The sequence below is a fragment of the Nycticebus coucang genome, chromosome 1 (assembly GCF_027406575.1).
Source record: "Nycticebus coucang isolate mNycCou1 chromosome 1, mNycCou1.pri, whole genome shotgun sequence".
Classification (NCBI taxonomy): domain Eukaryota; kingdom Metazoa; phylum Chordata; class Mammalia; order Primates; family Lorisidae; genus Nycticebus; species Nycticebus coucang.
The window spans coordinates 117,239,136-117,256,759 of NC_069780.1; the positions used below are offsets into that span (position 1 = coordinate 117,239,136).

The 17,624-nt window shown below is 40.2% G+C and overlaps 1 protein-coding gene across 1 annotated transcript in view; it reads right to left on the minus strand.

Moving 5' to 3' along the window:
• The window catches only part of ADGRV1 (adhesion G protein-coupled receptor V1), a 669,001-nt gene that overhangs the window by 393,257 nt on the left and 258,120 nt on the right, over positions 1-17,624 (minus strand). The window contains exons 65-70 of the mRNA XM_053586729.1: positions 15,335-15,483; positions 13,532-13,733; positions 12,801-13,020; positions 10,078-10,317; positions 8,596-8,745; positions 6,307-6,780 (exon numbers count right to left, since the gene is read on the minus strand). Coding sequence (XP_053442704.1) covers positions 6,307-6,780; positions 8,596-8,745; positions 10,078-10,317; positions 12,801-13,020; positions 13,532-13,733; positions 15,335-15,483 — 1,435 coding nt within the window. The remainder of the gene's footprint in view (positions 1-6,306; positions 6,781-8,595; positions 8,746-10,077; positions 10,318-12,800; positions 13,021-13,531; positions 13,734-15,334; positions 15,484-17,624) is intronic.

A 17,624-nucleotide genomic window follows, 5' to 3' on the forward strand; every position in this document is an offset into this window, starting at 1 on the left:
ACAATCCCATATATCAATGGGCAAGAGACATGAATAGAACTTTCTCTAAAGACGACAGACGAATGGCTGACAAACACATGAAAAAATGTTCATCATCTCTATATATTAGAGAAATGCAAATCAAAACAACCCTGAGATATCATCTAACCCCAGTGAGAATGGCCCACATCACAAAATCTCAAAACTGCAGATGCTGGCGTGGATGTGGAGAGAAGGGAACACTTTTACACTGCTGGTGGGACTGCAAACTAGTACAACCTTTCTGGAAGAAGCATGGAGAAACCTCAAAGCACTCAAGCTAGACCTCCAATTTGATCCTGCAATCCCATTACTGGGCATCTACCCAGAAGGAAAAAAATTCTTTTATCATAAGGACACTTGTACTAGACTGTTTATGGTAACAGTCTATATGCCCACCAACCCAGGAATGGGATTAACAAGCTTGGTATACGTATACCATGGAATACTATTCAGCCATTAAAAAAAAATGGAGACTTTACATCCTTCGTATTAACCTGGATGGAAGTGGAAGACATTATTCTTTGTAAAGCATCACAAGAATGGAGAAGCATGAATCCTATGTACTCAATTTTGATATGAGGACAATTAATGACAATTATGGTTATGGGGGGGAAACAGAAAGAGGGAAGGAGGGAGGGGGTGGGGCCTTGGTGTGTGTCACACTTTATGGGGGCAAGACATGATTGCAAGAGGGACTTTACCTAACAATTGCAATCAGTGTAACCTGGCTTATTGTACCCTCAATGAATCCCCAACAATAAAAAAAAATAAAAATAAATAAATAAAAGTTTTGACAGCAAAGAAGAAAATACTGACTTTTGACCTGAGCCATTAACATACTGCCTGAGGCCACTTTTATCACAAAGTTTCATCAATATTCACCCTTTCCTTGAGTGTGGAGTGGGGAGTAGTACTTACAGAGTACAAAAAACACAAACTTGCAAATTTTCCATGTGCCCAAATGGCCTCAATATTGACAGGAATCACAGTAGCAGAATTCGTGCTGGAACCACAAGTCAAAGCACCAGCCCCTGGAACCTGGCAAACTGACTTCCTTCCTCTTCAGTGAGTATAGTAACTAATAACTCTAACAGTACTTACTCAAAATTGGTAACGATCACGGTGCACTATCTTAATATTTTTGATAAGTATTTATAGACTAATGATGTTTAGCCAGTAGGCCCTTCCACTTCCTTGATGCAGGACAGCCTCACCAATATCCCTTCATGTATTTCCCACCCTTCTCGATGGCATTTGGGCACAAATATAAGGAATTCCTGGTCCCACAATATCCAGTGCACACCTGCAACGTTGTGTGTTCACATGCTTTATTGACTGGCTGTTAAGGGCCTTCTCCCACACGGGGAGTGACGTGATGACAGAAGTACGTGTCAGCCGTCTTTGATTCTGCTGAACTTTTCACAATGATTGACATACAGTAAGTGCACAAAAAAATGACCCAACCACAAACGTGAAATTCCTCTTGCATTCTGACCAGAACTCTCTAGTCTTAAACACTTGTCCCTTTAGTGTGTGGGTGAGTCTTCACTGTCAGTGAAAGCCCGTTGCTAACTTACGGGGCATTAACAGTTCACATTCCAATGTCCTAGTATTAAACAAAAAGAGTCTATTGTTTTTAGAGCCCAGCTGAAGGAGACCCACTGGAAGGTGGGGAAGGCACAGCACAGGGCTGGACACAGGGTGGCCTCAGGTGTTCTTTTCTATTGCTGACCTGTCCAAAGTTCCAATTTTACCCGAGAGGTTGGGCAGGGAGAACCATATGTAAACCCTTGTAACTGATTTTCCAAACTCCAAAGAGCAATGTATTATATCCCAGGTAAGAGGGAAGAGGGGACCACTGAAAACAATCACGCCCTTGGTTTTTCAAATGCTACGTGTTGTCCCACATGTGGACAGGGAGACTGACCTACAGTGCCTCATCTACATGCTCGGTCCAGTCTGATACTTATATTAAGGAATCTGAGAGAAGGAAGCATTCAGTTTGAAACAGGTTAATGAAAGACATTTAAGTAAGCAGAAAAAGAGGGTGCTTTTAAGCATGAATAAGCTAGTAAATTGTCGTCACTCTTTATTGGAAACAGAAATCATAAAAATAATTTAAATGGGTTCAAAGAAGCTCTTGAGAAAGTCATAGATGGTAATTCATGTGTGGTACTAGGAAAGGGAGACTCTTTATAAACGATACAGCTAAGCTTTCAAAGTGAAACGAAAAGAGGACTACTGTCCTTCAAAATGTTCCAGTTACTGTGAGAAACAACCTGGGAGCCGGGCTAGGGCCTCAGTCCACGTATCATTTGTCACAGATTTTGGTTTTCTTACCAATATTCTGAGAGCCGTTGTGTACTACACACAGTGCCTGGTAAAAAACAGATAATCTAATCTTCTTCGTGGTAAATCTTTCTGCCAAATGAAATCTTATTATAAAATGATACAAAGCTATTCCTAGAAAAGTTAAAGGAATGTTTCCTAGCATCCATTAGCAGATTACAATTTGAATATGGGGCCAGGCATGGTGGCTCACTCGGGGAGGCCAAGGAGGGCAGATTGGTTCATCTCAGAAGTTGCGAGACAAGCCTGAGCAAGAGTGAGATCCCAACTTTACTAAAAATAGAAAAACTAGCTGGGCATTGTGGCGGGCACCTATAGTCCCAACTACTGGGGAGGCTGAGGCAAAAGGATCGCTTGAGCCCTAGAGTTTGAGGTTGCTGTGAGCTGTGATGCAACAGCACTCTACCCAAGACGACAAAGTGAGACTCTGTCTCAAAAAAAACAAACAAACCAAAAAAAAATCCACATAATTTGAATATGTTCAGAATGTAATGCTATGAACATATGGGGAAATATTTCAAGTTACATAATTTAAGCATGCTGTGTTTTTTTAACATCTTCTAATTTGCAAATGCAACTTAATACAATGAGATTCTGGTTAACTGAAGCCACTTCTCTTTTTCCCAGCTTTGTGCCCTCTATTCCAGGCTTAAGCATTTCTGGATATAGGAAAGGGTTAGAAATTGATAAAGCAAAGCCACAACGTTGAGTCCATCTCTCAAGAAACTACAGCAGCTCCTTGAATTCCCAGCCTGGGCCACCGGGTGGAGTTAGCACATTCTCCCCACGTTTCCCTGATGACTCAGTCTCCTCCTATGTCTCAAAGATGGGCCCATCAGGTGACTCGAGGTGTCTCTGAGGTCCCAGTGTGAGCGAGTGTGCCCTGAGCCAGGCTCTGGCCACCCACAACCCTAGAGTATAATAAGCCAGTAAATAATTATCTAACTAGTTTTTTATTAATCTTTTAAAAATGTATGCATAGCTCACTTTATTTCAATGTTTAAAATTTAAATATTTTTAGCAAACCTAATTGATTAATCTCCTGCTTGTCAAACTATCTTTAAAAACCTTGTCTCCCAAATTCTCAGGGAGGTAAATTCAAGAAATTCTTCCCATCTCCCCACTTAGTGCTATGTGGAATAAAGTCTCTTCTGTAAACTCTGAAAAAAAAAAAAAATTTAAATATTTTGGTCTTTATTTGGAAGTCTGGTGATGTTTCTGTAACCAGAAATACACAAGAGAAGCTTCATTCTTGTTTATATCAATTAGCTTCTCCTATAACTGGTTTTGTTCTGAGTCCTTTTGGTCAAAGTTGCAGTTTCCAAGAACCTATCAACATGCTGAGAGGGGACTTACTGTACTGGAATGTAAGAAACCCATGTCTCATCGAGAAGCCTCTATTTGTTTTCAGAGGTTCCCAGCTCCCTAAAAGATCAAAAGGTTACATACTAAGTATGAATTAGTGCAAAAGGCTTATTCTGAATGACAGCCCACTACCTATAAACTTAGATAAAACCCATAGAAAACTGCTACGTTTTTCTTCTGTTGGTGCTTTGTGGGGTTTCTTTCCACTACCCTTTAACAAGGACACAAGTAGAGTTCAACACTTTGCCATTTTCAGGAACATAAAGCACCAGACCTACCTGAAGTAAAACTGCACACTCAGGCAAAGTTTGTCTATTTCTCCAAGTTCTTGCTTATCTATAGCCTGGGGAGCTACCCTGGGAGAGAAGTCATGCTATAATCTTTCAACAGTCCTTCCACCTCCCCTTCAACCTTTCCATCAATTTCTGGCACTTCCAGTTGGGGCCCAGGGAGGGCTGCTTTGAGATATCAGGAGAGTCTTGCCTCGCTGGCTGTGTTAACCCTTTCTCAGCTCACACTGGCTGAACACCATGAAAGCTGTACTCAGACACTTGAGTTTCCATGAAATCGACTTGGGTGTTACTCAAAAGCTTCAGAATTCCACCCTTAACTATTTTTCAACAGAGAAAATACACTCTCCTGATGACTTTTTAAATTCTTTCCTAGCCTCACAGCTAGTCCTACAAATGCTTCTCAAGATGACTCCAATCTGGCTTTTGGGCAGCCTTTCCTAAACCATGACAGAATGGCAATGGATACCACACACATCCAAAGTTAACCTGAAAAACAACGTCTCTCCTACACACAGAGAATAGACCATCCGTGGGAGGATTAAAAATAGGCATTGCTAAATCAAAACAACCCTGAGATATCATTTAACCCCAGTGAGAATGGCCCACATCACAAAATCTCAAAACTGCAGATGCTGGCGTGGATGTGGAGAGAAGGGAACACTTTTACACTGCTGGTGGGACTGCAAACTAGTACAACCTTTCTGGAAGGAAGTATGGAGAAACCTCAAAGCACTCAACCTAGACCTCCCATTCGATCCTGCAATCCCATTACTGGGCATCTACCCAGAAGGAAAAAAATCCTTTTATCGTAAGGACACTTGTACTAGACTGTTTATTGCAGCTCAATTTACCGTTGCCAAAATGTGGAAACAGCCTAAATGCCCACCAACCCAGGAATGGATTAACAAGCTGTGGTATATGTATACCATGGAATACTATTCAGCCATTAAAAAAAATGGAGACTTTACATCCTTCGTATTAACCTGGATGGAAGTGGAAGACATTATTCTTAGTAAAGCATCACAAAAATGGAGAAGCATGAATCCTATGTACTCAATCTTGATATGAGGACAATTAATGACAATTAAGGTTATGGGGGGGGAAGCAGAAAGAGGGATGGAGGGAGGAGGGTGGGGCCTTAGTGTGTGTCACATTTTATGGGGGCAAGACATGATTGCAAGAGGGACTTTGCCTAACAATTGCAATCAGTGTAACTGGCTTATTGTACCCTCAATGAATCCCCAACAATAAAAAAAAAAAAAAAAAAAAAAAAAAAAATAGGCATTGCTTTCTGTGGTTCAGATTGAGAAGGACTGCTGGGACATCCACTGGGCCCACAGGAATCCATGCATTCTTTCTTTCTTTTTTTTTTTTTTTTGAGACCAAGTCTCACTTTGTTGCCCTCAGTAGAGTGCTGCGGCATCATGGTTCATAGCAACCCTCCAACTCTTGGGCTTAAGTGCTTCTCTTGCCTCAGCCTCCCAAGTAGCTGGGGCTACAGGTGCCCACCACAATGCCCGGCTATTTTTTGTTGCAGTTCTCATTGCTATTTTAGCTGGCCAGGGCTGGGTTCAAACCCACCACCCTTGGTACATGGGACCGGTGCCCTACCCCCGGGTTTGAACCTGCCACCTTTGGTATATGGGGCCGGCACCCTTCCCACTGAGCCACGGGCACCGCCCAGGAATCCGTGCATTCTTATCATTCTCACTCCAAATGGAGGTAGAATAGTCTGTACTCTTTCTCCTCATTACCATCACAGAAAATCACAGCCAATTTCCCGTGTTCCAAATTTTTAAAAAGAGGAGCAGGTCCCAGTCTCTGTGCTCATGGAGCCCCTCCAGCCCAGTCAGTAGCCAGCCATCTCCTCCACTGCATTTTGGGGGAAGCTCGTGGAGACCCCCAAATTTCCCCCCCCCAACAATTGTATATGCATCTCTACACGTGCATGCCCATGTGTGCACTGGTGAGTATGTGGGTATATATGAATGCGAGTATCTGCTGCAGTCTAGACAAAAATACAATGTGGCCATAAGTCAGTGAGCAATTTAAAATTGCACATGAACCTTATGGCCACCCTGTATATTATTTCCAAATAGGAATATAATTATTTATTTGTAATCAACAAATGTATTATCCAATATTATGTATGTTCTAAGGCATTTTTCATAGTTAACTTCTACATATCTGAATAAACATTTAAACGGTGATGGGGTTTACTCCTCCGCTCGAAGGAGTTTTCTTGGACAGGCGAGGAGACTGAAGAGACGCCACGAACCTGATTCTTTATTGGAACTGTGTCCACCCTGTACCTGGCACCGTCTCTGATCACCAGCTGCCTCGCTGCATTTTCAGCCACGATCGGCTGTTCTTTATGATCAGACGATATTCGAAATCCAACAGCCACGTCTCCGAACGTGCCAGCAAGCCGGGTTATGTTGATTTGGATGGATCTAATTAGGTTCTGACCAATAAGAACTGACTGGCGATCGGCGTACAGGGCAAACACGCCATGGGGGTCCTCATTCGCATACACCGAGAACCATGTGATGCACCTCTCAGGATCCAGCACTGCTCCCCCTTCCGCAGCCACAAGCTGGATGGAATATTCTTCCTCTACCTCGGGCACATTATCTGGTAGCAAATGAACATCAAAGCTAGCTTCACTCTCTCCATCAGCAATGGTGAAAAATCCAGATGTGGAAGAAAAGTCATCAGTAATATCCGAGTCACTACTTAATTCCCAGCAAACCTGTAAAAACCCAGTAAAAATCACAGGGGAAAAATACAACAAAGTGATTTAAATAAGTTCCTTGAACCAAAATCCTTTAAATTATGTTTTCTAATTGTGCATCGTCATATCCAAAGCCAAACTCTCCAATATATATGTCAGTGTGGAAAGTATATTAACTCTTTCAGGTTGTTATATGCAATGCAATTTGCAGGACATGATCGCAAAGTCACATTATTTCCCTGCTTCTAAAATCATGACACAATTTGAAGATACACAGAAAAGCGAGTCAACTTTAAACAGCCAGTTACGCAAATATGTCACTGAACCATATCTGAAAGTCAGCAGATAATTTAACAATTCAAATCAGAATTTGTTTTTGTTTTTAATTAAAAGATAATATCTATAAGACATCAAGGATTTATCATTCTTTTCCAAGAATTCTTGGCCTCCAAACCATGAAGTCTCAACTGAGGAAGTACCAATTAATCTCCAATACAGAAGGAGAGGTAAGTTTTAAGTGTATGGAGAAATTCCAGAAAAGCAAGTTTTTAAAAATGTTTTTCTAGTACACAAATTACACTGATGTTAGCCAAACATCATGAGGATTACAAAGTCATCCCAAACATTCTCCGTCGATGCATACATAAATGCAACCTCTTAAAAACAGCTGCTAAATAGAAAAAGTATGTCAAGAAATAAAAGCCCTGGGCAGCGCCTGTGGCTCAAGGAGTAGGGCACCAGTCCCATATGCCAGAGGTGGCGGGTTCAAACCTAGCCCTGGCCAAAATAAAAAAAAAAAAAAAAAAAAGAAATAAAAGCCCAGTGGGGCAAGACAGAATTGCAAGAGGGACTTTGCCTAACAAATGTAATCATTGTAACCCAGTTTATTGTACCCTCAATGAATCCCCAACAATAAAAATAAATTAATTAGTTAATTAATTTAAAAAAAAAGAAAGAAAAGCCCTGTAGAATATTGTTAAGAATTCACAAAAATTATCATTTTTACCTTTTGTTATTATTTTTATTTTTTATTATTTATTTTATTATTTTATTATGCGTCACAGCTCACAGTAGCCTGAAAATCTCAGTCTCAAGCAATGCTCCTACATCAGTCTCCCAAGCAGCTGGGACTACAGGCGCCCACCACAACACCTGGCAAGTTTTTCTATCTTTAGTAGAGACGGGGTCTCGCTCTCATTCAGGCTGTTCTGGAACTCCTGAGCTGAAGGATCCTCTCGCCTCACCCTACCAGAGTGCTGGGATTATAGGGATGAGCCACTGCACCTGGCTCATAAAAATTATTAAAAGGCTTAAGTTGGAAGACTTCATGCTAAGGCAAACAACACAATGTAAAATATTTCAGTCCTTCATGAAGAAGTGTGAGGACTGTCTTGCACAGTGTTTCTCAATCTGTGGGAGGCGATGCCTTTGGGGGTCGAACAACCCTTTCACAGGGGTTGCCTAAGACCATCCTGCATATCAGATATTTACATTACGATTCGTAACAGTAGCAAAATTACAGTTATGAAGTTGCAACGAAAATAATTTTATGGTTAGGGGTCACCAGGACATGAGGAACTGTATTAAAGGTTCGCAGCATTAGGAAGGTTGAGAACCACTGTGCTAGAGTAATCATTACCAAATTTAATTCAGGGAGACAGCCAGAGGCCAATGCCAGCTGAAGAGCATTAAGGTGCTTAAATGAAGCCCTCCAGTTTCTCTGAAAACTCACACAACTTCAGTTTATCAAAACTTCAACAATTTCTCTGTCCCTCTTAACCACATTTTGGCAAATTGGTACTCTACGGAGAAAAACCAAATGAAATATAATACCTTAATTTCTCCAAAGGTGCCCTTGACTCTGTTGACAAAGAATGTGATGAGGAGGGGCCCCTCCAGAGCGGGTGGCTCTGAATACGTCTTCCTAGCGAGAGACTCGGGAGCAAACTGAACAACTCCATTTGGATCACCAAACTTTTGTATCTAAAAAGTATAAACAGGGAGCAGAGTAAATAATATATAGAACAACCATGGAAGAGATTACAGTATCCAACAAATTGATACACATATAAAGTAAGGAAATGAAAGAAACATGGAAATGACACCTCAATGTCATCTACCCAGCTACCCCATTTTTGAAAAACATCTTCACTACATTGACTATTATCTAGAAGAAGTAGGTCCTCATTCCCCAAATATAATGAGAATAAATATTAAGTCAACTACAGTCTGTAGAATACAAAAGGATAGTACACGGATGCCTGAGTTTTGCCTTATTCATCTCACATTTGCTACATTTAACCAGTTAATTTTTGCTAATTTCCTTCTATTAATATGGAGAAGCAAAATAGCCACGTGGTGTTAATTTTATGCAAATTGGCAAGGACATGGTGCCCAGTTGTTTGGTCAAACAGTAGTCTAGGTGTTACTGTGATGTCTGGTAGACATGGTTAATGTTTACAATCAGTTGACTCTATGTAACAGAGATTAGCCCTGAGAATGCAGGTGGACCTCATCTAAACAGCTGAAGGCCTGGAGAAAAAGGAATTTTACCTCAAGACAGTAACTTAGAAATCCTGCTTGAGTTTCCATTCTATTTGGCAGTCCTACAAAATTCAAACTCAAGACCACAACTTCAACTCTCTCCCGAGTCTCTTGCCTGACAGCCTATTCCATGGATTTGGACTTGCCAGACCCCATAATCATGTGAGTTGATTTGATTCCTTAAATTCTGTCTGCCTGGTAGCTCTTTATCTCCCTCTCCTACTGATTCTGTTTTTCCAGAAAGCTCTGACTGCTAAAGACTCCAAACATGAGTATTTTCCAGTAGCCTTGACCCTCAGCCCTCTCTGGCCCTGGTAGACTGGGTAGTTGATATTAAATACACTGAACTCAGGTCTGATCCACCCACACCACTGTGCTATTTGAACAAATAATAATTTTCCTTCGAATAATCTGACTCACAACTAGTTAATAATTTTTATGTTTTGATGACACAGATATCCAGTGGTTTAGGATGATATAACAAATACCTCCTCTCTAAACCCACCAAATATTCCTAAAATACCAAGTCTTCTCAAAGATTGTAAAATAAGTATTTGTTACCATATTACAATGTTTTTGAAAAGTATTACCAACAATCCGGCCGTGTAGTGAACTGACATAGAAACCAGAAAAGTTGATCCATCAGAATTATTATGACTTCATTTGGTTTTGTAATGTTCGTGAGCATACAGCATTTCAGCAAGTGTAAATGTACTTTCTGATAAATCTATTAAATCTAAAACTTTGTGAGAAACATTCATTCAGACTTACTGTTAATGTAACATCTTTGGCCCTGGAGTCTAATGTAGCTTCCCCTTTCACAAGTTTAAGTTTAACAATGAAAGTCTCTTCAACTTCGATGTCTTCATGGGGGTAGATGGTCAGAATTATAGTTCTTTGTCCACTTTCTCCTGCTCCGAAATGGAAGAACCCGCTCACAGGGTCTGCGATGTCTCGGTTCTGTGGCGGTAGGGCTTCCTGAGAATTGGGTCCTACTATCTCCCAGTTCACCTGCAGGGTGGTTTTGTTTTTGATTTTTTAATAGAGATGATCAGTTTTAAGCAAAGAATCATTGCAGTGTATGTAGTACTAAGAAAACATGTACGTACGTAAGGCAACTATTCTCCAGCAAATCCTTGTTTCATAAACTCTTTTGGGGAGTTATAAACAATATTTGCAAACCTAAAGTACATGCCCATAGAATATCAGTTTCCAAAGATAAAACTGTCTAATGAGAAAAAAATATGAATATTTTTCATATTTTGAAATATGAAATCTAAATTGATTCATATTTCACTAAATATGAATATCTAGTCATTTATCATTACCACAGGACAAACAAGCTGTAAAAATAGGTATTAAAAATATGGAGGGAAGGGCGGTGCCTGTGGCTCAGTCGGTAAGGCGCCGGCCCCATATACCGAGGGTGGCGGGTTCAAACCCGGCCCCGGCCAAACTGCAACCAAAAAATAGCCGGGCGTTGTGGCAGGCGCCTGTGGTCCCAGCTACTCGGGAGGCTGAGGCAAGAGAATCGCTTAAGCCCAGGAGTTGGAGGTTGCTGTGAGCTGTGTGAGGCCACGGCACTCTACCGAGGGCCATAAAGTGAGACTCTGTCTCTACAAAAAAAAAAAAAAAATATATAGAGGGAAATATGGACATTTAAAAATATATACCGTCCTACTACTGGGTACACAGGTTCTGCCAATCAAACCTTATATATAAGACAATAAAACCACGTGAAAAGTCTGCTGGTGTTGCAGCCTCTCCTAAACATACTTAAATGCTAGTATAAAATGAACAGAAATCTTCCTAAGTTGTTATAATAAAGAAATGTTAATATAGTAGGACCTCCCCTGTTATGCACCTTACACTGACCACCCCCTCAAGTTGACCAGACACGCACCGTGCATCCTAAGGCCCAGGTCCCTGTGTTGGCCTCCTCTGTGTGCTGGTCAGTTTGTTACAGTCCCTTGGGTGGTCAACTCACAGAGGTTCTACTGCATGTATTATACTAAAGGAAGTTTTAATTACTATCACTTGACATTGAATCCCTCTTCTATCATCTATGAAGAAAAAACACTGAGCACTTGTTTCAGCTTCTTTCTTGATCTTTCCCCTGCCTGGGACCCTGATGACACCCCTCTTAAAACACCATCCTGTCTTTCTGGGCTTACATGACACCCACGTGATACCCGCTGTCCCCAGTTTTCCTCCTCCTTTACTTCTCAGTCTTCTTCACTGGCTCTCCCTCCGTCGGTCTCTAAATGCTGCAACCTCACATCTCTATCCATCCTCTGTGGGTCCACAGTTTCAGAGGCTTCCCCATGTGACAACACCTTCCACAGCTGTGTCTGCAGCCCTGACCACCCACAGTACGTACTCTGACACTCCCCTGCCTACTTGACCCCTCCCCTGGGACATCCGGTAGCACTGCAAATGCATGTGACCAAAACAGACTGCTTGATCCTCCCCAAGCTTCTGCAATTCTGCAAAACAGCACTACCATTTATCCAGCTGCTCAAACTAAAATTCTAGGAGTTACCCTTGATTCCTCTGTTCCTCAGCCTCCACTTAGCCTGATTATTTTTTCCTCCAAAACCACTCCGTGTCAGCCCACTCCCTGCCATCTCTATGTCCAGCACTGTGCCTGAGTCTCAGTCAGCAACCCCTCTACAGCAGGGGACACAGCCTCCCAGCTGCCCTCTCTGCTGCAGTGCTACTGGCAATGGATTCTCCACGATCCATTTTCCTCAAAGCAGACACAAACGAGCTGCTTCAAATGACAATCTTGTGACTCTACTCCCCATCTTACGACTCTCTAATAGCGTCCTATTTGCACTGAGAATGACTTTAAACTGGAGTAGGAGGTTCTGTGTGGTCAAACCCCACTGAAGCCCTGACCGCATGGGCCTCTCCATGCCTGAAACACTCTTCAGTGCTCACCCCTCTGACCACTTTCTCAAACTTCACCTTTCAGCTTAAATATCACACCCTCAACACCCACCAGACCACTCACAATTTTATAAGCAGAGCCCTTACTGTTATCAGGTAATCTTCTTTGTATTTACTAAACTGTTTATTGTTCAACTCTGCATACTGAAATGAAAACTCTATGAGACAAGAGATAAGGTCCATCTGATACCCCAGCATGCTCCCAGGCCTAGAGAAGGGCCTGGCACATATTAACAGAAAGCACTCAACAAATACTTTCAGATTGATAAATTTTATCAGAATCATTGACATAATTTCTAACAAGCCCTCAAGAGTTTTCTGAAGACATGTACATGCCTTGTACATTTTTATGTACCTCACTGGACTCAGAAGTTGCTTTCCACTTACAAGGTAATTAATAAATATTTATTGATTGTAAATAAATAAACATATTGGGGACTAAGAAAATCCAACAGCATACTTAGTCTATCAAAAATTACTTTTAAAATTGTGGGGAAAATAACTGTACCTGAAAAAAAGAAAAGAAAAGAAAAGAACTGTACCTGAATCTCTCCCATGAGTCCTCCGGCCCGCTCCAGCACCAAGGATAAAATCATTGTGGAATTGGGGTTAGGAACAGAAATTTTGCTTTGATTGAGAAATCTTACAACGCCAAAGGGAGAGTCGTTCTTGGCGATTGTGATTCTGCTCACTAGGTGGTGCCCAAGGACCGCTCCGCCAGTAGCTCCGGTGAGCAGAATCTCAATGGGCTCCTCAAATTCACTGCAGAGCAAGAAGGAGCCATTCTGTGAGACTACACATATTAGAGTACTTGTAAAATCCAAATAACTAGTCATTTTCCAAATTGGTCATACATATTCAGGCACCGTAGTCACACACCAAGTGGCAAGAAGAGGCTGCTCAGCTAAAGGCGTGAATGATCAACACCAATATTATATAACCAAGGGCAGTTATTAGACTTTCCTGCCCTCTTTAAGGGAATTTAATTATGCATAATGTATTCAGGGAGCAAACTGAAGGATGTTCCCACATTCTGATTAGACTTTCTAAGTCTAGAGAAACAGAAACTATTCTTGCCTCTATTTACAATGAAGTAACACAGGCAAACACAGGGGTCTCCCAGCCCCCTCTCCTCATTACCCACCCCCCTCACCTGTTTTCTCAGTGGACACCTGCATGACCTAAAGCTCTATTATCAATTCAAAACACACGCAAGGTTAGAACACAACAGTCATGATTTATGTATTCCCATGTTATTTCCCATATTACTAACCTTTCATTGTCATCAATGATGGAGATATTTATAAAACTTAAGTTCTGGCCATGCTGAAAGGTGACCGAGCTGCCGTGTAGGATGTAATCGACGCCTCCGGGAAGGGCAGAGGAGCTCTGCGAGATGAAATCAGCTGTCACCTGGCCATGAGTTCCACGTAGCCTCACCACTGGAAGCATGATCATCCCAACATCTTCCTCCACTGTAATGGGAATTCAGAATTAACTGGTCAACAGATAAACCAACTACTTTTTATAAGATTTGGCCAAATTAAATCTGGCAATTAAATAGAACTGGTACAACGTAAGCATTCAATGACAAAATTCACTAGGACTCATTTATGATTTTAAAAAGTGGTTAGTAAAAATTCATGACTTCTTTAAAGGAAGAATAGAATTTATCAGATGCTGAAAGTTACAGTGAGCAGTAAAAGTTAGAATTTAAATAAACTAGTTATTAACACAGGCATTCTTCCTATGTGCTGCACACAACAAACGCCCCTTGGGTTTGCCTTCTAAGACGTTAGACACAAAACATACAAGAACAAAACCACTTGCAATATTTGTGCTAAAAGGAAACTATTCTGGATCGCTTCTATACATTTAGTTGAAATATAAATACAGTATTGTAAGTAAAGGAGACTTAGGTTATTTGTATCATATGAATGTTTTAAAAGTCAAGATATAAATACAATGCAATTATATTTTCAATTCCTGTGGAATCTTCTTGTGAATCTGAAAATGGACCCTTAATGTTTCATTTTAACTTAAAAATTATTTTCAAAAATAACTTTATTCTTAAGCTCTGATAACCTCTGCATATGAAAATATCATTTAGTAGGACTCACATCAGGCATAGCTATAAATAATGCTGAACTTATTAACAGTAAAAATGTATTGGCCAAAAATTCCCCACAGATAGCAAATCAGAGAACAGTAAACAGAAAAAATTCAAAGTCTCATTTATTTCTCGATGCCAAAATGCAATATGACTTTTACCAGCTGTAGACTAAAGCTCACACTATAGTGAGTGACGTCTTCCTGATAGAGTCATTACACACCAACTCCTAAAGCAATTTTTGATAAATGTTAAAATGGCTAGATAACCAAAGCATATTGATACAGGTAATGAAGCCAATAAGCTAATTGTAGCAACAAGACAACACGTTTATTTTTAAAGTTATATTCATAGTCTGCCTTTGAATAAAATCATTTCCTAGAAAGGCAGCTATCTCTTCCTACCCAGGAAGGAATAAAACCTTATTCTGTATTTATTTTAAATACACACTATCCTGTATTTAGCTTCTACCAGAGGAAAGAATTGGCAAAACTGGCTAAGTTCCTACTAGGAATTGTTTTAAGAAAGCAAGATCAAAGATCTAGATACAACCTGTATCTGCAGTCCAGTAAAATATTCACTCCAAAGATGATTATTCATCAGAAAGTGAATGTTCACTGATTTCTAATGTGAAATTAAGTATGCATAAATTAGAAAGATTTTCATTAAAATGTTTGGAACAGAAACATTTTAATAATCTTAAGTTCAAACGTAATTTTTCCAGATTGCTTTGTTCCTAATCATTTAGTTTTGCCAATCACAGCAAGGTTCAAGGCTACCCAAAGATAACCAAAAATCTATTTCCAAGATAAGCAAATAAATAAATATAAAGGTGTATAGGTGTGGAAACACACGAACACACAAAGCAAACCAGGAAAATTTACATATGGGAATTCAAACTGGACACCATGCTTCAGTACTCTGTAATTCTGGTAAACTAACTTAGAAGGAAGTAACTGAACATACCTTCAAGAGCAGTATACTTTGGGTCAAATTCAATGATGCCCTCTGCGTTATCACTTTTCATTATTATGATTCGAACAACAGAGATGTTTCCTATTTCAGGAGGTTGATCTATTTGAAGTCCATTTTCTCGGATGGTAAAATCATACCCTCTGGCAAAGTCATACAAAATAAAAAGTTAAAATAAAATAATAAAACAGGATGAAGAAATACACAATTGCTTAGCATGAATCGAAAGGTTCTTTTAGCTCCTGTAACTTCATTCTAGTAAGTATTTAATACTTTTGAAGATTCTCAACACTAAGACACTATTTTCTGAAATGATGTTTTGAAACAGATTACTGTGCCACTCTTAATTATCAGTCCCCGCATAAATCCAAAAATAATAAAAAGTTACTAAACTTGGACAATGGGATAGGAAATTGGGAAGAAGCTACTATAAAATGTGCTTTGGAGATCATGCTGAAGAAATAGCTTAGTGATGGGTTCAATGTACTTGGAGATGGTAAATCAGCAGGGCTAGAGATTTGCAGCGTTAGGTTAAGAGGGTTACTTTAAAGAAACAGTGACTGTCACCCCTAAAATTTCAAGCTAAATTAAGATTCAAGAGAATCATTTCTATGGAAACCAATTATAATCAATGCCTCTATTCTTTAATATAGATGGTAGTTTACATATGTAATGACATATTCCTGCAAAAGCAGTTTTTATAGATTAATATCATTCCCATCGGGCAGCACCTGTAGCTCAGTGGGTAAGGTGCCAGCCCCATATACCGAGGGTGGTGGGTTCAAACCTGGCCCCAGCCAAACTGCAACAAAAAAAATAGCTGGGCGTTGTGGCAGGTGCCTGTAGTCCCAGCTACTCGGGAGGCACTAAGGCAAGAGAATCGCCTAAGCCCAGGAGCTAGAGGTTGCTGTGAGCTGTGACGTCAGAGCACTCTACTGAGGGCGACAAAGTGAGACTCTGTCTCTAAAAAAAAAAAAAAAAAAAAATATATATAGATATCGTTCCCATCAAACAAAACTTTTGACTTCCAGGGCTTTCCATGACTATCATTCCTGAAGCTGAAAAAGGGTACGAAAACATTTTCACCCTTCCTTCAGTTCCCAAATTATATTTACCTGGTATTCATACCCTACCTAGTGTTGAAGGGTAGCGCACTAGTTAATTATATATAAGACAAAATTAGAATGTTTAGGATTGATACAGTAAATAATGAAGGCAACTGTTATCAGTCGTCTGAGGTGGGCTGTAGATCAGCTAGTCACCGTAACTGAACACCAAAGCACTTTTCTAACAACTAGGATAAAGGAGAAACATACTGAATTATACTACTATTGTTTTCAAATCAAAAGAAGCCTAGATATATGTCTGGAAGTAAAAATGTCTTTTCCGACAATCTCCAGGCCCTAGTTAGTCAAAAACACACATATGATCTCACGTTTCATGAGCTACTTTTATCAAATTGCACTTATTTAATTAAAATAGTCAGTGACCAGCCCAAATTTTAACGTATTTACTGAGCACAAATTCATCCTTATTGCCAGACACAGGCGTATTTATGAGAAACTTGAAGTTTGGCGTATATATGAGCCCCACAATATTTTTTTCTCAGTATGATATGCATGCTACCTAAGTCACGGTGCTGGCGGCCACTGTTACCCAAAATAGCCATTACAGGCAGGTCCAGATGGCCTGGGTGAGCCACCTAGAACTGTTTATTCACGTCTAGGCCTTCTGTTACAGATAATGTTAGGGAACAGGATGCTCCAAGGACCGCGGTGTCAGTCAAGGACCCTGTGTATGAGTGTGCTGAGTTATACCCTTAGCAGTGCACTTAGGAAAGCACTGACGACCTATAAATTTATGTAGAGTAGGAATACTGTATGAGTAATAACATTCCAACCCTTACGAAGGGGAATATTCTGTAACTTTGTGAACATGCTCAGTGTATACGAAGATGATCAGTGACAATGCTGCAGCTTGCTCTTACTGTGAGAATATCAAGGTAACAAAGGAAACAGGAGAACAACGGCTCTGTGAGGAGCTGTCCCCGCTGTTCTCTGGAATTGCTGAGTCTTCTGTAAACAGACGTGAAACTGTTATTCTCTCAACCGCTTCTCTGTTGATTGGCTTGAATTCAACAGAGAATTGGGATTCACTGGTCCAGCAACGAGTGAAGTATTTAGTTTAAAAAGCTTTTAAGGTATGATATTTACAATACAAATGCAAAAACATTTTTTCACCAGAAAAATTGTTAAAGTTAAATCTTTAACACTTCTATAAATGC